Source organism: Callorhinus ursinus, unplaced genomic scaffold, assembly GCF_003265705.2.
Source record: "Callorhinus ursinus isolate GAN/ISIS: 27379988/994484 unplaced genomic scaffold, GSC_fseal_2.0 scaffold14, whole genome shotgun sequence".
NCBI lineage: Eukaryota > Metazoa > Chordata > Mammalia > Carnivora > Otariidae > Callorhinus > Callorhinus ursinus.
In genome coordinates, this window is record NW_027397076.1 from 34,466,820 (window position 1) to 34,493,923 (window position 27,104).

General features: G+C 42.5%; 1 protein-coding gene across 4 annotated transcripts in view; it reads left to right on the forward strand.

The window, feature by feature from the left end:
* The window catches only part of PTPRB (protein tyrosine phosphatase receptor type B), a 113,303-nt gene extending 86,613 nt beyond the window's left edge, over window positions 1–26,690 (forward strand). For all 4 annotated transcript variants that reach the window (XM_073900661.1, XM_073900660.1, XM_025882866.2 and 1 more), the window contains 13 exons: window positions 2,601–2,707; window positions 5,766–5,865; window positions 6,655–6,738; window positions 6,841–6,858; window positions 6,972–7,053; window positions 7,633–7,723; window positions 8,391–8,467; window positions 10,168–10,302; window positions 11,288–11,410; window positions 11,597–11,760; window positions 13,429–13,564; window positions 20,239–20,359; window positions 22,524–26,690. In XM_073900661.1, coding sequence (XP_073756762.1) covers window positions 2,601–2,707; window positions 5,766–5,865; window positions 6,655–6,738; window positions 6,841–6,858; window positions 6,972–7,053; window positions 7,633–7,723; window positions 8,391–8,467; window positions 10,168–10,302; window positions 11,288–11,410; window positions 11,597–11,760; window positions 13,429–13,564; window positions 20,239–20,359; window positions 22,524–22,546 — 1,261 coding nt within the window. In that variant the 3' untranslated portion in view covers window positions 22,547–26,690. The remainder of the gene's footprint in view (window positions 1–2,600; window positions 2,708–5,765; window positions 5,866–6,654; window positions 6,739–6,840; window positions 6,859–6,971; window positions 7,054–7,632; window positions 7,724–8,390; window positions 8,468–10,167; window positions 10,303–11,287; window positions 11,411–11,596; window positions 11,761–13,428; window positions 13,565–20,238; window positions 20,360–22,523) is intronic.
* The last annotated feature ends 414 nt before the right edge of the window (window positions 26,691–27,104 follow it).

Below are 27,104 nucleotides of genomic sequence, written 5' to 3' on the forward strand. Positions count from 1 at the left end.
TGAGCATTAAAAAGGAAGGAAGGAGAGAGGGACAGACGGAGATTCCCAGTGGAGGGAAGAATGAGAGTCCAAGTGCAGAGGAGGAAATATACAGGCTGTTTGCAGAGGAGGAAATATACAGGCTGTTTGCAGAGGAGGAAATATACAGGCTGTTTGCAGAGGAGGAAATATACAGACTGTTTAGAGAAGAGCAAAGAGTTCAGTTTCAAACTGTGGGGAGAGCATGAAAAGAGGTAGCAGGGAAGACAAGCCCAGGAAGATAGGGGATCTGGAAGATCTGGGAAAGGATCGGGGTGGGGGGTGTGTGGTGCTAAATGCTGAGCTAGGGAAGTGGTGGTGGTGTCCATTTTTGGAAAGGGTTGAAGAGCAGGGTTCCTCTTGATCCCACTAAGTTTAAGGTAATCCTCTACTAGGTCATGATCTCCTTCCTGGGTTCCTTAAAGGTCCTTATTCATCGGCATCCATATTGTATTTTGGGTTTTGCACCTAGAATTTCAGAACAGAACATGTCAATGTTGTAGTATCCAGGGCTTTAATTTACAAATGAGGAAACCAAGGCATAAAAAACTTTAGGGGCCGTTCATCTAATCAGGAACAGAGTGCTAGCTAGACCTCAGACCCTCTGCTTCCTAGCCTGGGCCCTTTTTACCATCCCTCCCACAGAAGTCAGAGCTGTTAAACCAAAACTAAGCTGAGAGGAAATAGAAATCTGGACTAGGATTGAGAAAATACAGAGTTTGGTTTTCTTACACCAGCTTTCTCTGTGATCTTGAGCAAGACACGGAATCTCTCCAAACTTCAGGTTCCAAGTCTCTGAAGTAATATCATAAGGTCCCTTGTTACATGGGAGACATTGGAGATGCTCAAATAGAACCATGTTTGTGAAAGTTCTTCCACACTTATAAATCATTATACCAATATAAGAAATTCTTTTCACCAGAGAGACTCATTTCAATTTCCAAAAGTACAATGCATTAGCAACACACACCAACTCCTCACCTTCCCACTTAACACAAGCTGACTGCTTGTTACCCTTCAGGGACATCTCATGATGCTTCCATCAACAGCCTGTTATTCCTGGAAGTACAACTTTTGACAGGAAAGCAGCTTTTAGAGATGGAAATTATAGATGTGGTTGATCAATATTGTCCTGCTCATTTTATAAGATGGCATTTGGACATGGGCATGAGTTGGAAGGAGGGGCAGAGGGGCAGAACGATTCACCCTGGCCTGATACTATTTCAGCATTATTACAGGGCATGCCCAGAAACTTTTGGGTTAAATAAATCTAGATTTTTTTTTTTAAAGGAAAAAGAGACTTCCATTCACTTTCTTAGGATTTAAATTAACACTGGGAAAGTTTCCCCATATAAATCAAGCCTGATAGTCTCAGCAAACCTACAATCGAAAAAAGAACTCAAGAGCTGGCTTGAGCCAGTCTTTTTTTTTTTTTTTTTCCTGAGGCAGTCTTTAACTTAGTGCAGGGATGCTCTCCTACAGCTTCTCTGAGAGCTGATTCTCCTTCAGCCTCTGCTTAAATACCCTCAATGACTGGGAGCTCAACCTAATGCAACAGCTCATACTCTAGATGTTGCAAAGCGACTTTATATTCCCAAACTACACCTCCCTGTGACCTTTCAGCCTATTGAGCTTCACTCTATGTTCAAGAAGAAAAATAATGTCTGTTTCCTCTTCTGTGTGAGAATTCCTTAAATCTGAAGTCAACCATCATGTTCCACTAAGTCTTTCCTGTCGTCATCGTCCTGTTTAATCACCTCGAACGGTCTCTAACCCTTCCTAAGATATGTCCCCAGAAACCGAATGCAGCCCTCCAGACTGGCCTGACTCACCCAGGGAATATGAGACCAAGGTTCTTGGACAGGGACAATAGACTTTTCATCCAGGCTGAGGTTACAAATTTATCTTTTCATAGCTGCTTCTTGCTGGTGTATTGAATTTAGGGCCAGCTAATCTCTGGGCACCAACATCCCACATGGATATGTGGACGGCCACCTCAGCAGTTCTCTTTAGGCCCATCCTGAATTCCTCCCTTCTCCTCTTCAGGCTGGGCCCCATCTGGTCCTTCCTTTCAGTGCTTTCCCACTGTGGTCCCCTCTGCCGGAACACAAGCATGGCTGCCTCCCTCACTTTCCTCTGATTTCTTATCCAGGAGCCCTCCACTGACCATGCTGAATAAGGCAGTTCCCCACACCCATCGCCATTGCTATCCATTTCCCTTACTCTGCTCTTTTTCTTTTTCCTGCTACATATCACCATCTGGTGTATTAAATTTGTGTAAATGTTATCAGACTTCTAATACCAGAGAATGTAACCTCTTGGATGGCAGGGACTTTGCTGTGGCCCTTGCAGTATCCCCAGATCCTAGAACAGGGACTGGCACATAGTAGGGGCTCAGTAAATATTGGATGAATGAATGAATAAATGCGTGAATCAACCTGGGTCTATCTGATTCCATAATTCATGTCCTGCCTAGCATACATATGGACCAGGTGCCCACCCTGTGGCTCCGTGAACACATTTTCTGGTCAGCTCTACTGTGGTCAGCCACTTGCACTTAAATAAATCGGTTTTCCTTTCAGAATCAGCATTCGAGCTTTTACACAGCTGTTTGATGAGGACCTGAAGGAATTCACAAGACCACTCTATTCTGACACATTTTTCTCCTTGCCTATCACCACTGAGTCAGGTAAGGCAGGTAGCCTCCCCATCTACCCGTGTAGTCTCCCAACTGCCATGTCACTTACAAGGGCCTCCAGTGGAGAGATCTGGTGACTTGGCTAATGGTGAGGGGAACATGCATTTTTCACTTGGAATTTAATCTTTATGGGATCCTGGATGATGTGGATTAGAGAAATTGCTCCTACCTAAAGGAGAATGGGCTGAATGGGCATTAATCTTGAAAAGAAGGTAGAAGTATCAGATTTTTTTTATCATTTAAAATGAAGTTTTTAAAAATAATGAGTGAAAAACATTCAAATTAGGAGCTTGCATAGGCGATAATATAAGTACAAAAGGCTTTCAGTCATAGGTGGGAATATATGAATGCACAAACATAGAAATGCATAGAAAAAAAAGACCAAAGTATTAACTTTGGTTAATACTTCGAAGAAAAAAACACCAAAGTATTAACAACGAGGGGCGCCTGGCCATCTCAGTCGGTAGAACATGCAACTCTTGGTCTCAGGGTCATGAGCTCAAGTCCCATGATGGGTGTGGAACCTACTTAAAAAAAGGATTAACAGTGAATATCTCAAAGTAGTGGGATTATAGGTGATATTTTTTCCTTTTGCTTACCTTATGTTGCTTTTGCACCATAAGAAAATGTTAAAAGACTTTACATACATTTAAGAAAGAAACTTCCCTAGTGTTTTAGAGGGAAAGCCTGAAAAATAACACTAGGTAATATTTACTAAAGGAAATACTTTCACATGAAGACATGAAATAGTTTATCCAATCTTCACTACAACCTTCTGAGGTAGATACTATTATCATCCCCCATTTTAAAGGTGAAGACCTGAGACACCAAGAGGTTTAAGTAACTTGCCCAGGATAGTAAAGCTGAATATGGGCATTTTCTGCTGGAGCCCTAAACCTCTGTACTGCATTGCCTCAGAATATTCCCATCATGCTGAGAATAGCATCATGTTTCAGCACATTGTTCCTTGAGACCGTCATCTGTCCCAGCCTGCCCCTGGAGCCAGGGTTCTACAATGCTTGGTCTCAGGAAGTTCTTCTTCATAACTAAAACAGTCTCTCATGCTGCATGACAAAAGATGACTCAGCCTCACAAACACTCCCATCTATTTATGCCAAATATAGGGATAATCTCCCACTTTTCAAACCAAAAAGGGATCAGAACACAGTTAAGAGAATTTAGATGTGTTTGCTTATAATTTAATGTTAAGCAGGGGCATTGTAAACACAATTCTTTCCTATTTGAAAACAACAAAAATTGCATGCAGTTCAGTAAAGGAAGGTAGTAAACATATATCCAAAAAAGAATATTAATCACATTAAAAGAAAAATGATTGTGTTGATTTAATGAGTCTTGAAAAGCAACACTGAATAAACAAATCCAAGGGCTTAAAGTGCAAGTTCAACAATGGGCTACTCCGTAGACCTAACTGTAAGAGCTAAAACAATACAACTTTTAAAAGAAAACGTAGGAGTGAAACTCTGTGACCTTGGACTAGGAAATGATTTCCTCGATATGACAGCAATAACACAAGTAACAGAAGGGGGGAAAAGCCAGATAAATTGGACTTGATCAAAATTTGTGCTTCAAAGGAGACCATGAAGCAAGTGAAAAGACAACCCACAGCATGGGGAAAATTGTTTGCAAATTAATATCTGATAAAGGTCGTGTGTCCAACATGCGTAAAGAACTGTTACCTTACAACTCAGTAATACAAAGTCAAATAACAAAGGATGTGACTAGATGTTTCACCGGAGAAGATACACAAATGGCCAATATGCACATGACAAGATGCTCAACATCATTAGTCATTAGGGGAAATGCAAATCGGAACCACCAGTAAGACACCACTTCACACACCCTAGAATGGCTGTGATCAAAAGACTATGATGAGTGTTAGCAAAGATATGGAGACATTGGAACTCTCCTACATTGCTTGTGAGAATGTAAAATGGTTTAGCTGCTTGGGAAAACATTTCTGCAGTTCCTCAAAATGTTAAACCTAGAGTTACCATCTATCTAAACCAGCAACTGCACTCCTAATTTTATACCCAAGAGAAATGAAAACATATGCCCACACAAAAACTTATACACGGACGTTCTTAGCCGCGTTATTTATAAGAACCCCCAAACAGAGATAACAAATGTCCATCAGTGGATGAATGGATACACAGTATGTGATCTATTCCATACAAGGAGATATTATTCACCTATAAAAAAAAGAATGAAATACTGAGACAGGCTACAACATGGATGAACTTTGAAAACATTACGCTGAGTGAAAGAAGCCAATGACCAAAGACCACATGTTTCTGACTCAGTTTTATATGAAAGGTCCCAGAATGGGCAAATCTATGAAGACAAAGTAGATTCGTGGTTGCCAGGGGCTGGGGAAGAATGGAGAATGACTACCAAGAGGTATGGGGTTTCTTTTGAGGGGTGATGACAATATTATAAAATTGAATGCGGTCATATTTTTAAAACTCTGTGCCAAAAATCATTGAATGATACAATTTAAATTGGTGAATTGAATGGTATGCGAATTATATTTCAATAAAGCTGTTTTTAAAATAGGCCACTCTTACCTATTCACAAACTCCCAGAGGTAGGATCATACCAGACAATAAAAATGAAATTTCATTAAAATAGCTCTCAATAATTCACTGGACTTGCCGAAGTCCCCGATGCTATTATACTTGTTTCATACAAATGAAATAGCATTTTTATCTTGGTGGCAAACTGCTGACCTTTATCTCGAGTGTCCTAAACCTTACATACAAGCTCCAGTGAGCTTAAGATTCCTTTATAGGCCAAACGCCATTAACTTCCAAAGTGTAAGGACGGACCTGTGGTTACAGTGTAGTAGCCAATGCCCCGTCTCCATGGTTGCATGCTCTCAACATCAGATAGTAAATACTGCAGCATGGGCATCGTTCATATTTTTCTGTAATAACGTTCCTAGGGAGATAACGTTTCAGTAACTCTCTTCCTGAGTCTTTAGCACTAATTTTCCTGCCTGGGTTTGCTGTTTCTTTCTGGATTCTTGCAGAGCCTTTATTTGGAGTTATCGAAGGTGTGAGTGCTGGTCTGTTCTTAATTGGCATGCTGGTGGCTGTGGTTGCCTTATTCATCTGCAGACAGAAAGCCAGGTGAGCACAAAGTTTCCTTTAGCGATCGGGCTCCCAATTTGAAAGATGCGATTGAAAATGCCCTCTCGCCTGAAAAGTAAGAAGGGGGGATGATTTCATTTCTCCAGGTGAAATCACCTTTGTTTCTCAAGAAAAACAAGTCAAACCCTCCAACCCTGACTGGCTTTTTTCAGCCCCGCTCCATACCATTGATGAATTTTGCCCTCGCCAAATGACTGAGGGGCTGTCTGTAGCTTCGTTTGAATGTGAAACAACTCCTTTTGCTCATGAAGACAGACAGATGTCTGTGAATTGTGCACCCAAGTGCTTTTCTGAGAAATGCTGAAAAGTATGGTTGACATCACCATTTCATGGTCATATTTGCCATGCTAATTTAAGAAGGGACCAAAAAGAACCAAATAGCATGTGGCCCCAAAGCCACGCCCCCTCCTCTTAGGGAATTTATTTGGCACATTGTCCTCCCTCTTGCAGTCATGTCTTGCATCTAAGGTTTACTGGGGGGTTTTTTTTAAGGAAAGTTTTATTGAGAGTGTGGGAAGTGATTATGACCTGTAGCCAAAAACCAGAAGACAAATCTCCAGCTATTGCAGAGATCCGTTTCTGAGTGGGAAAAATCTATTTCTTCTTTATGTTCTTCCTCCCCTCAAAGAGACGTTGGCTGAGTGTAAATCTACATGAATACTGAAAAATCCATATTTGCACAGACATGCACAGCCTCACCATAAATGGAAAAATTTGTTTAAGTCAAGTTTCGTAACCAGACTATAAATCCTCTCCCTTATGTTGCAGCCATGGTCGAGAAAGGCCCTCTGCCCGCCTGAGCATTCGCCGGGACCGACCATTATCTGTCCACTTGAACCTGGGCCAGAAAGGGTGAGCGCCACATTTTCCTTCACGTAATGTATTGAAAGATGAGTTGACTGTCTTATGTGAGATTTGCTAACGAGGTCTTTCTTCTTTTGGCGTCCTTCACAGTAACCGGAAAACGTCTTGGTAAGAGCGAGAACTCATTACTGTATTATCTGCTTTTGAAATACAACTCGGACTGGGTATGGCAGTGTCCCTTTTCATCAGTAATCTTCTTTCTATTGTATTTTTAACTATAGCCCAATAAAAGTAAATCAGTTTGAAGGGCACTTCATGAAGCTGCAGGCTGATTCCAACTACCTTCTGTCCAAGGAATACGAGGTACGACTCAGACTCAGGGATGCTTCAGCAGTTCTAGTCGCTACCAGAATTTCCCTCCCAACCTCTCCTGTGGAGTCACGGGCTGATTGGGCTCAGGAGTCAGGATGACATGCAGGATCCATTCTCTGTGGGATATCCCCCCTAGTCTCAGAGGCCAGTCTGATCTCCAGAATAGCACAGCCAATGAAGTACTACTTGGATAAGATGTTAAGGAAGAATGAACAAACCTCAAATGTAAACCTAATTCTGTCAGTTATTTAACCTGGCATTTTGCTTGACTGGGAGACAAGGTGGTGTGGTGACAAGTGCCCAGGCTTTGAATTCGACTCCCAGCTTTACCACCTGTGTGACCTGGGGCAAGTGAGTTATCCGGTATGAGCCTCATCTGTAAAACGGAGGTGAGGATGCCTCCTTTGAGGCTCTTGTGGGGATCAGAGCTACTGCATGTCCAATAGGAGGCATTCCATAAACAGTAGCTATTGTGACATATTCTTAGATCGTTATGTATCTCGAGGACTGTATGATTTGCCTTATTCTATTTCACATTCTCCCTTTGCCAACTTCTTTTTGACCTAATAGGATTTGAAAGACGTGGGTCGAAACCAATCATGTGACATTGCGCTCTTGCCAGAGAATAGAGGGAAAAATCGATACAACAATATATTGCCCTGTGAGTTTTGTGTTGAAATTTGTAATACTGTCTTCCCCCAGCCACTTCTCTTTTCCAGGAATAAAATGGGGCTGAAGAAATATGGTATAGTTGGGTATGGAAGAGCAGAGGCTCTGAATGCCTTTTAAAAGGAATGTTATTGAGCTTCCCTCCCATGGGGTAGCAATTCTGAATTCTGGTTAGGAGACGCCTCTCATGCTGTTGACATTTCCTCCTATGGTCCCACTGCTTCTCCCTAATAGCAAAGGCCAGTGTGGGTTTCCTTAAAGTCCCCTGTTAGCGATTGTTGTATATTTTTATTTTCCCGACCTGATCCCGTGAAGCAATGGAAGATGGTTGTTCTGGATTGTATTCATTCCAGCTGTGAAAGGGAGCTGACCTCTCCATTGGGCAAATGGTATCGTGTTATGAAGGAAAGCGCAGAGGGGGCCTCAGAGAGCTTTTGGCTTCTTTGTGTGTTTATGGGCCACCTGTGTGACCTGGGCAAGCCGGTTATCCTGTCTGAACCTCATCTGCAAAATGGAGATGAGAATATCTCCCTGTGGGGTGTTTTGGGGTGGGGGGGGCAGTCAGAGCTAATGCACGTCAATTACCAAGCATTCCATCAACAATAGAAAAATCCTCCCAGGACCCAGTGACAAATCTTTCTCAATCAACTTCCTTCCAGATGATGCCTCTCGAGTGAAGCTGTCGAATGTAGATGATGACCCGTGCTCAGACTACATCAATGCCAGCTACATCCCTGTAAGTGAACCATAAAGCCATAGCGCCTGGGATAAAGCTTTAACAAGTGGTGACCCTGCAGACACCGTTCCTCTCACATGCTCCCACTGTTTCAGGTCTGAACACATACTGATTTTAGAAGACCATGTCTGATTGCCATAAAGCCCAGGGTGCACAATTCCGTCACCGCTAGGGCCCATTTTCACAATGGCTGTAGAGACACGGGATTATAAGGAGCCCAGGAGGCACAGCGAAAGGTGGTTTTTCTCTCTGTAGCCCTTAGCCAAGATTAGAGCTCCCTAAGGAAGCTCTACTCACTGCTCATGCTGCCTAGCGAGGGGAAGCTGATTCGACGTCATTCGTATTTTTGAAACCCAAAGACACAACTCAAAGGTTGTGTCAAACCTTTGGGCTCAGATTCTGGCTAGCATCCTGTCAGCCTCCTACAGCATGCTACAGTGGGAAAGCCTTTAAGCTCAGACAGCTCCAGCTTTGACTCCCCTCTCTGCCCCTTGCTGACTCGTGGGCACGTTATGTCACCTCTTGGGGGCTCTATTTTCTTTTCCAAAACATGAGGATGATAATATTTACCTCAAATAGCCATTCATTCACTCAGTAAACCCTATCTGGTTAAGTAGTAACTAGACGGTCAGAGAAGTCTCAGCAGCGTCAGGGCATCAGGAAATGACAAGGTGACGCCATGGGAAACAGTCTAGAGAGATGGTGCCTTCTCCAGCACTAACACATATCCGCACCACGTGGGGTCTTGTTCAAATGCAGATTCTGATTCAGCGGGCCTGGGGAGGACCCGGGATTCTGCCTTCCTCACAAGCTCCCAGGTCATCCCCTGCTTCGGGTCTGAGGACCTCTCTCTGAGGAGCAAGAGGCTAGGGTTGCTAGGGGAGCTTCTGGGAGGAGACCACCAGCTGGCAGGGCAGACAGGGCAGATGACAAAGGACGGCTCAGCAGAGCAGGAATCATGCTGAGACGTGGAGGATAAAGAAGGACTGGCCAGATGAGACGCAGGGTTTGGGTGGGCAGGCGTGGGGGTGGCAGAGGTGACACAATGCAGGGGCCCTGAGGAGAGGCAAGGAGAGAAGGAACTTCAGCTCGAAGCTGCGAGTAATTCTGTCTTGCCAGAGTGCAGAATAAGTGGGCAAAAATATCCTAGCTCCCGGAGTTGTGGTTCAGATTAAACAAGATCTGTGGAAAGTCCTGACCCACGGCATGTTATATGGTAGATGCTCGATAACCCATGGTTTCCCTTCCCTGAAGTTTCCCTTGTATCACATCTCTTACCAGCACTCTATTGTCAGTTATCCAAGATGACTAAAGCTCTTCTGCACTGAATAGGGGAAGAGCCTGAGGCAGTCAGTCCCTTACACACACCATCAAGAGTCTACACACACACACACACACACACACACACACACACACATACCATCGAGAGTGAAGCATTCTCTAGATTATCGCCCAAGTGCCCCATTGCCATTGAGAATAGACCCAGCCTAGTAAATGGGAAGTTGGCTCTTAACAATAGTTCAGTGTTCCGGCCTTTGTCCTTCCTGCTCCCAAGCCTTGACACTTGTGTTAGTATCTTTTTCTCAAGTCAGGGACCTGGCAAAGACCTGTATATCATCTCATCTACAGAGCTAACCCACTGTTTATCGTTTGGACGAGGCCCATTGTTTCTGACTCTCCATATCGTAAATTCATCACAGGGCAACAACTTCAGAAGAGAATACATTGCTACTCAGGGACCTCTTCCTGGCACCAAGGATGACTTCTGGAAAATGGCGTGGGAACAGAACGTTCACAACATCGTCATGGTGACCCAGTGTGTGGAGAAGGGCCGAGTGAGTAAACAGTCTTCCTGACTTCCGAACGTTGCTTAGTGCCACCACCAGAATGGAATCCTACCCCACCACCAAGAGTTAAACCCCACAAGAGCCAAGGAGGGATCATGTGAGAATATTGCTAGTGAATTAAGCCACTCAGTTATAAAAGGCTTACATGGGTGATGCCCACTTCTGATTCTGGGTCTGAAGTTTCAGTCAGAGGTGTTTCCAGTGGAAGACTGGGGTCATCAGAAGTGCTCGTGACACAGAAAGCATAAGTGGCCCCTTGTCTGTTCCAGCCTTCAGTGTATACCTTGCCAGAGGCACCGGCTCTGTTCCTACTTGTAGGAGACAAGAAGCGGACTCTAGGCTGCGTCTGCAGACCTAAAGTGAAATAGTTCTCTGGACAAATCAAGCACATCTCTTATACTGCACTTACAATCCTGTACTTCATATGGTTATTTGAAGGATTAAAAAAGAGTTATATAAAATGCCCAGTATCTGTGGTCAATAAGTACATGGTCATAATTCTCTCTCCTGGCTTCCTACATGGAAATTGAAGCTCAGCTAAATGTCCTGACTTTTCAGAGACCCCATGGCACATGGCACTTGGTCCAGGTTAGGACAGCGATATCAAATATAAACAAACAGGGGCCAGGAAGACATGGCCTTCCTCTGCCCAGCTAAGAAAGAACCATTGGAACATACAGGTTATGAAGAGTGGAACTGAGATGCTAAGGACATCAACAAAAAGCACAGGCGCTTCAGCAGTGTGCCTGCAAGGGAGGGGACGCCCTTGCAGAAGGGCAGGGCTCTGCTCCCTGAACAGCGGGAGGCTGGCTGGGCGTGGGCCCTGAGCACGTCGATGCAGAGCCGATGGGCTAATGCTCCAGCAGCTGACCCTAGATTCCAGCTCGGGAAGACGTTTCAAGAAGGCAACGTCCAGGTTCGTAGGGGAGTCACGTTTCCAGACTCACGTCTTTTTCCCTCTGTCTTCCTTTAGGTGAAGTGTGACCATTACTGGCCAGCAGACCAAGATTCCCTCTACTACGGGGACCTCATCCTGCAGATGCTCTCAGAGTCTGTGCTGCCCGAGTGGACCATCCGGGAATTTAGGATATGCAGCGTATGTTTGGCTGTTTAACAGCACTAAACACCCCAGCTTGGAGAGATGCAGGATACCCATGACTCCCCCTTCTTGCTGCCTCCTCCCCTGTAGTTTTGGCTCCCGGGACCTGCTGCATGGTCACAGTGGTCAGACTTGAAGCTTTGCCTTGGCTCCTTCCCCTTATCATCCTCTCTGCTCTTACAGGAGGAACAGCTCGACACACACAGGCTCATCCGCCACTTTCACTACACAGTATGGCCAGACCACGGGGTCCCAGAGACCACCCAGTCCCTGATCCAGTTTGTGAGAACCGTCAGGGACTACATCAGCAGGAGCCCCGGCGCCGGGCCCACCGTGGTACACTGCAGGTACTGGACGACGAGGAGCCAATAACATGGGCAGCCTGTTGGGGGGTCTGTCTGCGCCAGCCAGCCTGCCTGGGGATATTATCATGCTGTCTTCTCTCTTCTTCTTCACTTTCTCCACCTTCCGCCACTCTCTCACCCTCACTCTCCAGCCCTCTCTGTCTCCCTCTTGCTCTTTTTGCTACTGTATAAAATGCAAAGTCCCTGTGTGACTCCCCTTCCAAGTTCCCAGAAACCCCGCTCTCACGCTCTCCGAGAACCTGCATATTCTCGACTCTTGCCGTTCTTACTCCTTGGAGTGGCCTAACCTCTCTCCTCCACCCATATAAACCCTAAGCCTCTTTCTGGATCCCTGCTCCAGACCTCCCTCCTGGTCCAGTAGCACTCGCCATCCGTAGCCACCAACTTTGCTCTTAAAATTTTGCTTCTTTCTTGACTTCTCTTTGCTTTAGACTGCATGTTCATAAAATCAGCCTAACAAGCAATCCCTCTCTCTTCCTCTCTGGGGAGCCTGGTGTTTAGCTAATTAGTGTTTGCAGCAACACTTTGATCGCCCTAGCCAAATGGCATTAAGAAATAAAGAGCAGAGAATTGCTCCAGTAAGAAAAATGTCAGATGCCCTCATTTTCTCCCAATTGGCCCGGCACCCTAGGAGCCCAGCTTTTCTATGTCATTGGAACCCTGATGCTTTTAATGGGAATGCGAGGCACTCAAGAGTGCTTTCTAAAGAATGGCCAGTGTTTCTGCCCGTACCACTGGAGAACAGTTCTCCTTTATCTTATAAATCTGTGCATCACAAATCCCTAGGCTAGACAGTCACCTCGGGAAGCAATTTAGCCACCCCTGGTGATGCTGAAGGTGTTCACACCCTAGGATCCAGCAGTTCTGCTTCTAGACCTCAACCCTAGAGAAATCCCCACACTCGTGCACAAGGAGGCTCACTGCAACACAGTCTTTCAAAGAGAATAGCTAAAAATGATCTCATTATTGGGGCACCTGGGTGGCTCCATCGGTTAAGCGTCCAACTCTTGGTTTCCTCTGGGGTCCTAGTCTCGGGGCATGAGGTCGAGCCCTGCGTCGGCTCTGTGCTTAACTTGGAGCCTGCTTGAGATTTTCTCTCTCTCTCTCTCTCTCTCTGCCCCTCCCCTTGCTCCCTCTTTCTCTCTCTCAAATAAGTAAATCTTTAAAAAAAAAAAAACGATCTCCTTGTCTATCAGTAGAGAACAGATCAGCAGGGGATGGATTGGCGGTGGTGTAGAAACTCTGAGGACAAGCTAAAAGAAAGTGGATCTGCACGTAACAACATGGATAAATCTCAAAACACTATATCGAGTAAAAAAAAAAGTCAGCAAAAGGCTATATAAAACATGTTACCATTTTAATAAATTGTTTATGGCTTTACATGTATGCAGGAAAAGTATACAACACGCATGGAAATGACACACAGTAGGTGCAGAGCACCACTTATCCCTGGCAGGGTTGGGGAGGTGGAGGAAGGAAGGAGAAAGAGATGAAAAGCTGGGGCTTTTCTTTGAGAGAGCTCATTGAGAGAAAGAAGGATTCCTTTATTCTCCCATAACTTGGAAGGGAAAAGAAAGATGGTCCTGGAGTCTCGGGATGCAGTCCTGAAAGGCCAGTTTAATCAAAATCTTCCCTCGCTCTCTCTCCTAGTGCCGGTGTGGGTAGGACTGGAACCTTTATTGCGTTGGACCGAATCCTCCAGCAATTAGACTCCAAAGACTCTGTGGACATTTACGGAGCCGTGAATGACCTAAGACTTCACAGGGTTCACATGGTCCAGACTGAGGTAAGAGTTACAGGCTGAAGGACACCGGCCACCCTCCCTGCCTCTCTCCCCCCAAATGTCCCAGGCTTTCATCTGACAAGGGCAAATAACTATGACTCATTAGGAAGAGGAAGAGAACTGAATATAGACGTTCTGTAGGACTTGTTATTTTAAAACAAATTTCAGTGACCTTAAGGTGCCTGGTGTACCCTTACCTCTAATGAGCTGGTTGCCCATCTTCTTTATGTGGGTAGGAAGCAAGATGGATTTTTTTTTTAAATCAATGCATGGTCCATGGCGGAAGGGCCATGCCCATCCATTTGAAGATCACTTTAAGACAGGCTTGTGAGTGAGCACATTGCAGTCTCTTCTCTCGCCTAGCTCACCCTAGCTGCACACCCATCTCTGGAGACCCCAGGCAAGTACACACTGGTCCCAAAGGATTAATGCTTCATTTGTCCTGTCCTCTGACATTTGCAAGGCATTTTTAAACATGTTATTTCATTAAATTCATAAAAACCAAAGAAGAGAGTTATCATTTTCCATTTCCAGGCTACAAAACTGAGGTGCAGAGGCTAAAGGCCTTTGTACAGCTATGAAGTGGCCAAGCTGGGGCTTGAACCTGTTCGAGAGAATCCCAAGCCCTTAGCCCCACAGCCTCAGGGTCGGATCTGTGCCCCCACACAGGCCAAGCCTGTCACTCCCCCACATAGTTGCCTTACAAGACTCGGGTTCTCTTCCCCTTGTGTTTCCCAGGTAACTGCAAAGTCCTCTATGCATTTAAAAAAAAAATTCTCATGGTCAAAAAGGTGAAAAGCCCTACCCGCTGCCATATCCTCTTACTGTTACAGTATACAGTAAAACTGGGGAGGCGGTATGCTCCGCAAAACAGGGACATCCTGCAGCAAAGGCTCCCCGTGAACTTTGCTGAACCCACTATTCCCCAAACCACTTCGACTGCTGGATTCTTTTCTTGTGCAGCCCATATTAATATCCTGCTGATCTCATATTCTCTAACACATTTGGAAAAATACTAGCATCATGCCTTCCTGTAGGCAGTTGCCACACCTAGGACCCTCTGTCACTGCCATTGTCCTGGGCTAGGAGTACTTTCAATATAACAATTACTACGCTATACTTTTAATATTTTACTATGGAATTTTTTTAAATACATAGAACTAGGAAAAATAGTATAGTGAATTTCTGTGCACCTAAACTCCAGCTGCTACAATTACCAGTAATCTGTGTTCTTTTTCCATCTATATCCCACATATACTATTACCCTACCCCATGACCTTATTGGAAAATTTTAAAGCAAATCCTACTTATCAAACCATTTAATCCTTAAATGCTGTTATGCAGAAATTTTACAGCTAAGGACTCTTTAAAGATTGTAACCAGAATACCATTATCACACGTAACAATTTTAACCATAATCCCTTAATATCACCTCACATCCAGGCAGTGTTTAGATATCCCTAATTATTTCAAGATTACTTTTTACACTTAGTTTCCATAGAATCCAAACAAAGTCCCCACCCTGCATTTCATCAAAGTCTCTTTCAAATCTATAATAACCCTCCCTTGTTTTCCAAGCTATTTATTTGTTAAAGACACCAGTTCATTTGTTCCATAGATTTTCCCACATCCTGGATTTGACTGCTTTTTCGTGGTGTTAATATATTCCTCTATTTCCTATGATTTTTGTCAGTAGGTCATTAGCTCTAGAGGTTCCATTAAACTCAGATTTCTTTTTACCACCACAATGCTGTAGGGGTGGTGCTAAGTACTTCCTGTTGCATCACATCAGGAGGCACTTCCTATCTGTGTCTCTTTTACGCTGATGAAATTGACATTGACCATCCACTGTAACATTTCCCAGTAGGCTTTCCCTTAAACAGTTTCCCCAACTGTGGACCTGAAGACGGCTGTCTAGCTCTGTCATTTCATGAAGGGTTGCACTGTTATATCACATTGTATCATAATTTTTATCCTTCATCTTTCTCCAGAAGGCTGCCAGTTCCAAAAGAGTAGGAATTTGTTTTCCTTCTCTCAATCTGCAAAATTTTTTTTTACCCGTTAAATGAATGAACAAATATCCTATAATTATGTTGCTAAAAGGTCAGGATCGGTGTTTCATTTTTATTGTCATATTTATAAACTCAAATCATATTTAATTTGTAATTTGGGAAAGGGGAGATTATCACATTGTAAGTGGTCTTGAGGAATGTGTGTGCATGTGTGCACGTGCGTGTGTGTGTGTGTGTGTGTGATTGTCGGGGACTTCCTGGGTCATGTGTCACTTGCATCCATCTGCCCAGAGCTCTGGAGATGCACTGTGGCAAAGAGCAGGCACTCTTATTATAAAGACCACCGGCAGTCTTCCGGGGCAGGGTATCACAGTGTGCCATAGCTCTTCCTCCTTCTTGGATAGAGCTCCTTCTTTCCACTGTTCTCTCCTCCTCCTCCTCCCAACCTCTGAGGATTCTATGTTCTTGTTCCTCAGTTTGCCGTTTTAACGTTTGAGTTCCCCAAGGTTCTGCCCTCAAGGTGCTGCTCTTCCTTCTCTCAGCCTTCATTCTTTGTCATGTCCCATGGCTTGAAGAGCCATGTACATGCTCCTGTTTCCCAAATCTCATTCTCCTTTTCCAGCAATGACCTAAGTACCTGCCTACCAAACAATTCCACCTGGAAGCCTTACAGTCATCTCAAACTCAAAACAATTCAAAGCTGAACTCATTATCTGTCTTTAAGCAAACAGTAACAATGAGAGCACGCCTCGCCTTCTTGCTCCTTCCAGTTTCAGGTAATGGGGTTGCCATCATCTTGCCCTCCGTCTGCTGGCCCGAGCTGGGGTTCTGACTTCCCTTCCCGTGGCTCCCACATTTAAGCAGTCACGGAGCCCTGTCCGTTGCACCGCCATCTTTCTCTTCCTTCTAGTCCTCCACCCACCCGCCACGGGCCTCGCTCAGCTGTTTGTCGGCCCTCACCGGGGCCTTCTGGGGGAACCTCTTAGTGTGTCCCCTGCCCCCAGCCTCTGCCCTAACAACTCTTAGTCCCACAGCCACCAACACAGTGCTTTTGCTGCCCGTGTCGGCTCCCTGCATAAAAACCTTGGCAAGCTCTCCGTTGCGTTAAAATGTTTAAACTCTCATCCTTGTTGGAAACAGGACTCTTCATAACCAGGCCCCCAACTTACTTCTCCAGTTTCGTATCATAACATCTGCCGCCCATTGTTTTAGGGTCTGCCAAAATTAAGGAAAATTTCCCTCCCGAGGTCAAAATCAATTTTGATTCTTTTGATTATAATGAAATAAATATTATGGTAAGAGATGTTTTGTCTCTCCATTTCTTTTCCTCTTATCAAATGAAATCCCAGACAATATTCAGATATCATCTGTCCTGGTTTTTTTGTTTTTTTTATTTTATTATGTTTTGTTAATCACCATACATTACATCATTAGTTTTTGATGTAGTGTTCCCTGATTCATTGTTTGCGTATAACACCCAGTGCTCCACGCAGAACGTGCCCTCCTCAATACCCATCACCGGGCTAACCCATCCCCCCACCCCCCTCCCCTCTAGAACCCTCAGGTTGTTTCTCAGAGCCCATCGTCTCTCATGGTTCGTCTCCCCCTCCGATTTCCCCCCCTTCATTTTTCCCTTCCTACTATCTTTTTTTTTTTTTTTTAACATATAATGTATTATTTGTTTCAGAGGTACAGGTCTGTGATTCAACAGTCTTACACAGTCTTGTGTAAGACTCACCATAGCACATACCCTCCCCAGTGTCTATCACCCAGCCACACCATCCCTCCCACCCCCCACCACTCCAGCAACCCTCAGTTTGTCCTGTTTTAACTCCTTGCCCACAGTGGGCTTCTTCTGGTCTTCGAAGCCCTGGCCCCAGCCCGGGTATGACTTGCTTGGTGCTGGGAGTGAGTGCAGAGAGCTGTGATCCACCACTGAGCCAAAGGAAGCAAAGAAGGAAAGACATTCAGACCCTGTGTATTCCATTTCTGCGTTCATGGGGATAGTCAACTTTAATTTTATTCCACCTTACTTGGGATATAAAGGGTCTTCACAGATTTTAATAAATATATCCAAGAACAAGGATTTCTAAACAAAGAGGCAGCAGACACGGGATTTTCAAACATGTCCCTCTTTCCTTTAGCCTGCCTTAGGGGAAATTTGCAGCCTGACTCCCAGGGAGACACTCAGATGAAGCAGTAAGGTGTTAAAGAACAAGAGTTGACAGTCACAGTCTGTTCATCTCTTCTGCTTCCCGCAGGAGGAAACAGTGGGATGTGGTAGGAATAAGCTTCTCAGTGCCCACTTGGGAGATTGTCCTTGGGGTTTCCCATGGCCCATGCACCCTACATGTTAGCTATGCTGGACTGCTTACAGTTTCCAGAATAGATGTGCATGTTCATGTTATTTACATCACTTGGAATGTCCCACTTCTTGGCTCAAATTTTTACCTTTCTCCCTAGATTGATACTTCTCTCCCCCAGAAGTGAACCTGATGATTTCTTCTTATGTATGAAGCTTTATATACAATTCTATCTTACATTTATCACCTTATATGTATTTGTTCACATATCTGCCCCTCTGCTAAACTGTGAACTCAAGGACCATGAAAATCTAGAAGTGTAATTCTATAAATACTATCTAGTACTACAACTTTCGGTGAAATTGAATGGAATTGAGGTTTCACAAGTCAGCGAGACAGAGCAAAAAATTATCTTTTATAACCCAAAATTCATATGTTAGACTCTATTTTTCATTAAGAATAAAGTGGGAAGCACATTAACAGTCTGAAGGTTTTAGTAGTAATTATTTTCAAAAGGACATTCTACTGGGAGAAGAAGAATTTATATTTAAGGCCAGTCAAATTAATGAGTATTAACTGGCTTCAAAGCCCATTGTGGATCATTGTTGAAGAATTTATTAATAAGGCATAGTGTAGATGTAATAGAATTCATTCATAGTTGAACTTTAATAAGGTCCCAAAGTAATTTAATATCCCAGTACAATTGCAAATATGAATCATGCTTGGGATGGAAGGAAACAGGAAATGTCTGCCTATAATTTGGTAGATTGTGTTCAAGATGGCAAAAAGAAACTGTCTATACTAACAACCATTTTCAGGACATTACCCTCCTTGAATTTTCAAGACCAAGGTGGCATAAAACACTCAGAAAAGTGTAGAATAGTTAATATTAAAGCAGGCTTCACTTATGATTGACTTATTTCTTTGAAATGTCCTAATCTAATGACTATACCAGACCTACATTATGAAGTCCCTTTGGTAGATGACCAGGCTAGCTTCCCATCAGGGGCAATGCGTAGTGTCAACCCATGAAAATAAATACTGGTCCACTTCTAAAGTTTGTTGGGGAGGGAAGATCTTATAGCTACACTTTGTATCTCAAACCTTTAAAATACTTTAAGATAACACACTGATCACCTTAAACATGGGGTCCAGGAATGGTTTTCAATATCCATCTAATTGACAGCAACACAGAGTCTCATACCCTTTAGTGGTCAAAGGATGTTATCTCTAGAAGAGACCTCAGATGTTTTCTAGATCTTTCCCGAGAAACCTTGTGACTCAGTTTAGGCCAGCTGGAGGCAGACGAAGAGCCCAGTGTCTCTTGTGTGCTGTTGTGCTTCCTTCCCTGGGCTCTGAGCAGTTGCTATGTCACTAAGGGAGCCCAAGGCCAAGCAGTGAAGTTATGTGGACATTCTTTTCCTTACTAGACAGCTCTGTTGGTAGTAAGGAAGGAAGCCTTTGTCTAAACCTCTGTTGTCAAGTGAAGGTTTTTGTGTGTTTTTATGGTCACCAAAACATTGACTCTTCTATCTTTGTTTCTATTTCAAAAGTAGTTAGTTCCCAGAGAGTTGACAGAGGTGAGTCTGTTCTCACTATGTAACCCTCTGTAGTTCTCTGTCATCAGCCAACCTCTTTGAGATTCTTCTTTGTGCCAGTCTCATATGCTGAGAGAATCAAGAGAGAAGACACTGACCTTGCCCTCAAAGAACTGACAGTCCAGTGGGATCTATTGTATATGCCTTCTTTTTTTCACTATCCTCCCAAAAGAAAGGGACCAAAGCAGCAGAGTATGCAGTGAAATGATTTTCTCATTCAATAATGCAATGAAATTAGGATTCATCTAAGAAAACTGGTATAATGAAAAGAACATGAATATGAACCCTAGGATCAAATGCTAGGGTCCCATTTCTTGGCTATGTAAGAAGTTACTTAACTTCTCTGAGTCTTCATTCCTATGGATGGTTATACCTACTTCATAAGATTGTCAAAATAATCAAATGAGATAATTTATTTAAAATGCATTGTACAGTGTTTGGTATTCAGTTGTCTATTTAATAAGTATTTGTGGAGGACCAACTATGTGCCAGACATAATTCTAGGTACTCATGGAATATACTCTACAAATATGCATGCACATAAAAAAGAATAAATAAACACCACCTCTCTCCTCATTACCATTACTCTCTTCTTAGTGCTAATAGAAAGTACTCTTCTATGTACTAGAGGACTGTTCATGAAATGATCAAGAAATTTACTAACCATATAGAATCCCACCACTCTTGAAGCTTTGTGAGAGTGTCTCCTCTTTCTTATGCTTAAGAATTTGCCTTCCTCTGACACGTTTTCTGCTTTTTCATAGTGTCAGTATGTATACCTACATCAGTGCGTAAGAGATGTCCTCAGAGCAAGGAAGCTACGGAGTGAGCAAGAAAACCCCCTGTTTCCAATCTACGAAAATGTGAATCCAGAGTATCACAGAGGTAGGAACTTACTCCATTGACTTATAAATTCATTTATCAAGATATGATGCGTCTGGAAACCAATAATAACCTTAAGTTCTTCCCAAGTGCACCAGCCCTTTCTTCTTCCATCCAAAGGCCCTTAGAGATTGACAATGGTGGGGAGGGAGCACCACAGCTGAGCACCGACTGCACATGGAAGCTCTTCCTATCTGGCTGGGGATGCCCTCTCTTCAGGATTCTGCGTAACATTTCTTTTCTAAGGCTCTTTGCTGGGGAAGATGCTTTGAACTCACAACTGGGGATTCAGATTGTAAAATCCCTTTGGAGAAGAATTTGGCCATATGTATCGAAGTCCTCCTTATGTCCTTGTCTTATCACCTAAGTACTGAAAAAGCTTTATTCGTGACAATTTTTATAGCTAAAAGTTTAAGTGAAAAAAAACCTCAAATGTTTAACAGTGGAGGACTAAGTACACCATGGTGTGTTCATTTAATAAAATACAATGCAGTCATTAAAAATGCTATTTTTGATGATTATATGACATGAATATTCTTATAAATATGTTGAGTTAAAAAAGAAGCCACGCTGGGGCTCAGTCGGTTAAGTGTCCAGCTCTTGGTTTTGGCTCAAGTCTTGATCCTGGGGGAGGAGATCGAGCCCTGCATTGGGCTCTATGCTCAGCACAGAGTCTGCTTGAGATTCTCTCTCCCTCTCCCTCTGCCCCTCCTGCTTGTACTCTCTCTCTTTCTCTCTCTAAAATAAATAAATCTTTAAAAAAAAATTCTCCCTCTCCCTCTGCCCCTCCCCCATCTCTCTCTCTCTCTCTAACAACAACAACAAAAAAGTAGAATGTAAAACAAACAGAAACAACACATGGCAGGTAAAAAGACTAGAAAGAAATAAACCACAATAGTAAAACAAAGTTCTTAGAGCAGTAAAATAATACATGATTTTTCTTCTGTTTTATGTACTACGTTTTTCTAGAACAAGCATATAAAATTTTTTTAAACAAAAATTTTAGTAAAATGAATGTATAAACTTTCAAAGTCACTGCTTTGATCAGACAATAATTATTTGACAAGTAAAGGGTCTTCATGCCTTTTCCCACTCTAAACCATCATTTAGACCTAATTTATGACAAAGGCTAACTGCAAATTTGAAGTTACACTGTATTAGTTATCTATTACTGCCTAACAAATTACCCTAAAACTTAGCGGTTTAGCTCAGCATTTATTATCTCACAGTCTCTATAGATCAGGTATGTGGGAGGAGCATAGCTGGGTGGTGTTGGCCCAGGGTTACTCATGATGCTGTAGTCAAGATGTTGGCCAGGGCTGCAGTCATCTGAAGGCTTGACTGGGGCTGGAGGTCCACTTCAAGAAGGCACACTCACACGGCTGTTGGTTTAAGTCTCAGTTCCTTCCCACATGGACCATGTCCATCTTTAAGTCAGATCATTCTCAAAACATTATTTCAGTTATTTTATGTCTATTTCTAACTGATCCTCGATTTTCTTTATTTCTCTGCACCCTCTGTATCTGCCTACCGAGCCAGTATGTTACATAATTAATAATCTGTGAAGCACATATACATGAGAGAGCTTCCATTTAAAGGGGTCTTTGTCAATTGATAATATTATAAATAATTACCCCCTAATGTATCTGTATAGTAGATTAAGGTTTTTGCATGTCACATTCTTCAAGAAGCTCCAGGATGGTGGGAGCTCTGGGGGATCTGGGAGGTTTCTTTGTCTTGTTATGACTTGCATGAGAGTCTTTTTTTTTTTTTTTTTTTTTTTTAGAGTCATCTTGGGTGCTCCTGAAAGAGCCATCTTTTATGGTTTGGTTAGCTTCAGGTGTCTAAAAGTTAGGATTCAGGTCCTAGCTCTGGAACTAACTAGCATTACCAAGCTGTGTAACCCTAAGTGAGTTACTCTGCCTCTCTGGGCCCGTGGGCTCATCCATATAATCAGAGAGGATGGACTAGAATTACTAGTCCCTTCCAATTCTTCTGATCTGTGGTTCTTAATGGAACGACATGGAACCCACAGCAATGGTCTCATCCTAAACCATATTGAACCTTAGTCATTTCTGCTAGTCATATCCATTTGTAATCTTCATAAATGGAACAAACAGCTATGAGACACCTGCTCCATCTCTAACCACAATGTCCTTCCTTTCAGACCCGGGCTATTCAAGGCATTGAGAATGTATCTGAAGATCTCTCGGATAAAAACTATTCACTGTGTGATTTAAAAACAAAACAAAACAAAAAAACTTGCTTCATCCCCTACAGAGGTGCCAACTATTTCTGTTGATACTATGTATAATTTATTAATCTGGAGAATTTTAAAGAATTTATGTAATTTAAAGGTAACAGATATTATTGTACATAGTTGTATTTTGTAGTTTCTTCTGTAAATATGTATTTTTTCATAATGTTTAATATTAAGCTTTATATAATACTATTTTTCCACACTGAAGTGTTCATGGATTGTTCTACATAAACTAATTCAACCTGTATGACAGGACTACTGGGAAAATGTAGATGGAAGGGGTTGCAGAGGCAATCCCATGGGCCATGGTTTTGACCTGCTTTGATACTCACTGGTCAGGGTAAAGGCAGGGCCGGAGAAAGCATGCAATAGAGCTGGCTTGCCTACATTGCTCTTCTAGGAACCTAGGGATCCAAAGGTGATCCAAATGCTATTTCGACCAACGTAAGAGTCAAAAAAGGATTGGGGGAAAGGGGTTAGGCAGCCCCAAAGCTGAAATAGGTGGTTATCCCTAAACTAGTTCATCTCTCCCCTTTCTCCTGCCAGAGGTTCAAGCCCAAGTGGTCAGTTCAGGGACCATGTAACTTGCAGAGAAGTCCAGGCTTCAGGGTTGAGAATTCTGACAGAGAACAATCCAAACAGAAGTGATGAATTTCTTATATCAAGAAGAATGCCCCCTGTACCTGTGAGTGGAAACAAAATTGACATGCAACGTGCCATCCAGAGTGACTAGAGATTATGTCACTGCAGTCACAGTGTGGGGGCATGCCTACCCATACTGGACTGAGTGTGTGGCTTGATGCACACACACTCATCTTTGTCTTATTTCTAGTGGGCTGCATTCCTGGAAAAGTCAAAATTATGTCACTCATCTTGGGTTTTCCCATTAAAAGAAGATTGTTGTGGCAGATTATATTTCTGATCAAAGGACTTGGTATTAACATCTTTACAGAAATGTCCACAAACATCAGATATAATACATTTAAAAAAAAAAAAACTAAACAAAACTCAGTCGTGCTTAATATAGAAATTCCCAAAAGACTTTTTTAGGAAATCACTGAGGTCAAAATATCAGTAGTCACCTGAAGGTGCATTTGACATAAAAGCCACCGAGTTTGTCTTCAGTATTTGTGCCTATTTTGACTATAACAAATTTCAGTGGGTTAGAAAGTGGGCATTGCCCTCCTCAAGCTCCAGTTCTGAGGGTCTTCCTGGGGACAGTTTGAAAGTTAACTGTGTGAAATCTTCATGGCTACTTGAGAAAGGAGCCAGGATGTTCGCCTTTTTCTCACTTACAAATCTCTCCACGATAAACCTAAGAATTAGAGATGGAAGTCATTGACCTTACAGCTTCAACTGCAGAAAGAATACATTTCTTTTTAAAGTATGTATTTTTGCTACATACGATAAATAAAGTCCCATAAGTAATATAATGGATGTAAATGAAAATCATTAAATATATCCAAAATAGTTATCTGTGGTTATGTAAATTTCCACACACACCAGAAACATTTCCAGGGCTACTTGAAGTTTATAAAAACAGGGGAAAACTTTCTAAGAATAAATGTGAAGAGTAATAAAAGGATTCCAAGTTTTCACAGTCTCATTGTGCTCAATGCCCTTGTGTAATAGCAGTGGTAGGTTCTGCTTCTGTTTCAGGGAACTAGGTGGATCTTCTAGAAATGAAAAGGAACAATATATACGTAAGGGTGGCAGATGTACCACCAGGAAGAAAACAGAGGTCAGAGATTTATGAGATGTGGCGTCTAGTAGGAATAACTTTCCCTGCATTGAAAAGAAAAAGCAAGGGAAAAACAACAGATTTTTTAAACTAACATTGCTTGGCACAAAGCACATTACCACATGGAAAGAGAAATTTGTTTTTGGCCTTTCATTCATTCAGTAAAGTTTTACTAATTGCCTGTAACCGGCTAGGCACTGTCTTAGAAACAACATGTTTCTACTCAATAAAGAAAATGCATCACGATAATAAAGGGAAGATTGTTGTTACTATTGCCAATTAAGCTTGAAAGAGAGCCTCGGGGAGCCAGTGAAAGAAGCAAGCAGCCCAGGGTGGTGGCCGCCTTCTGCACAGCGCGCTGCCGGAGGCTGATGCTGCTTTCCTAGCAAACCACTGGATCTAGAAGAGAAAGCAATTCATTGCACCAACCAGGAATTAAAACTGTAAAAAACCTACACATCTGTAACAGTAAATAGTGTTCACGGACCCTGGCATATCTGGGGTGGCATCACGGTTATGGAAATGGACACGACAATGGAAACTGTGTATGTTCTTTCAGGCTAATCCAGGAAATGTTTATTCCTACCCTCTACCTGTCTAATTTTAAAATCTCCTTAGCAACAGCTATTTCACTATCTTCCCTCCCGCTGCCACCAAAGACTAAATACATTATCTAGTTGATCTGTTTATTAAATTTAGGAGGGGGAGAAAGTGTCCTTGACATTCAGCTCAATTGGATGTATTTTAATTTAATCCCATCACTTGTTATGTCTTGGTAAACACTCCCATTTCCTGTCGTGGTGGGCATCCTGTTTGCACCTGTGCACTCCACTTTAATCATCCAGCCTTCAAAGTGCTTTTGAGCCATCCAATCTTGGGAGAGTCCCATCTTGAATCTTAATCATTATTTATCCAAGTTTTTTATAATTAACTCCTTTAATCTCTACTCATTAAATCGATTTCGTATTATCATCCTGTTGCTTTCTGGATAGCAGCCAGGTTTTCAGCTCTTGAATCAGATTTTTCAAAGGCTCATCTCCCTGCCTGGGCCTGCACATATTTGTCCTAAGTAATTCACCATCCCTTAACACTTCTGAGTCCCTCTTTTTCACTACTTCCCTTCTCGTTTTTTCTGAACATGTTGGCTTTCCCAGTCGAATGTGATTTTATTTTCTGTTCATTTTATCTCCTTAAACCCCCTGGCATTTCATAGTCTTTTCAGGCTCTACATTATAGAAGAGATGACCAGGGTTTCACTTTTAAATACTAAAATGGTCATGGCACACAGACATGTTGGGGGCAGTTTTATTTGGAAGGGTCTTTAATTAATTTTGTTATTACCTCTTAGAGGAGAGCCCAAAGTGACATGGGAAAATAATATGAAACCACCAAGCAGATGTCCAGCAATACAAAAATAGACCTCACATGCTATACTTCACACTCTGATTCTCTTGCCTTAGTGGCTCAGGATCCAGCTTCTTATATTAAACACTCTCCTTACTTTTTTGCAAGAAAATTATTGGCCATATACTAAATTCCCAATTACTTAGCTCTCTGAGTCTTGGAGGTTGGATCCAGAAGTTATAAACTGGCCAGATCTGTGTGACAGCAAATGAGAGGACTTGAGCCCCAACCCTGGGAGGCTCTAGAGTTTTAGTTCAGCCACATGAACCACGCCAAACTTGACCTGGTATTGAAAAGCACTAGGAAATAGCTGCTTGTTTGAGGTGGTAGTTCAAGGACTTTCCAGGTTCCATGAGGACATGAAAGTAATTCACCAGCCAAGACAGATTGGCAAGAAGGAATGGCTGATCCTCCCGCAGGTGGCTGTGAGCAGCCCTCAACCCTACGTCATTCCTAAAGAGTCGGAGTGGAAAGGCCATTATCAGTCCAAATGACCTGTTAAGCTTCTGAATATTTTTAACCAGAGATTTCAAATCATATCAAGTATTCAAAAAAAGTTTCATATCAGAGGAAAATCTGTAAATCATGACTGCAGAAAGCAAGTGAAATGATACAACTAAAAGGGGAAATATCTGAAAAAGGGAATCTAACCAGATGTCATCAGGAAGAGAAAATGGCATCCTTTTTGTGTGTCCAGACTGTTCTTTGAAAATGTCATATTTCTATTAGGACTTATTATCCTTTGGGGGTGGGGCTCTCTTTGATTTCATCAGCTGGATGATTAAGCCGATTAAGCAATTGAATTAATTCATTTAGTTTTGTGAATTGGCCAGGTGTTTGACTAAACTGATGAAGCTTAGAATTCAAACACACTACCTTAGATTCTTGTAGTGGATGATGCCTTTGAAAGTGGCCATTTTAGGTAAAATACGGGGTAACATTTGATACAGCCATGGTAATAGCAAAAATCTGTTCTGTTCTAAAAATGTTTCTAGCAATGGAAATATTTCTGACTAAAAGAATACTCTTGACTTGTAGGGAGGCTCCCTAGGAATAAATGTATGCAACAAAAATAAGGCATTTTATTTTTTTTTAAAGTTTGTCTATATAGATACATTCATGAAATAAGGAAATTGTTAGTGAATGCTCTTAAAAATAGAGGCTTATGTAATGGAAATCAAGAAATCTATTAACAGATTTATCAAAGATTATTTTTATAGCTTATATGCCAATGTACATGATCTTACATAAGTTACCAAAATAAGTTGTTTAACACTGTGAATAATGTCAGACAAATGTAATGTGCCCCTTCTAGACTCATCACAAAAAATGTTAGTTATGGC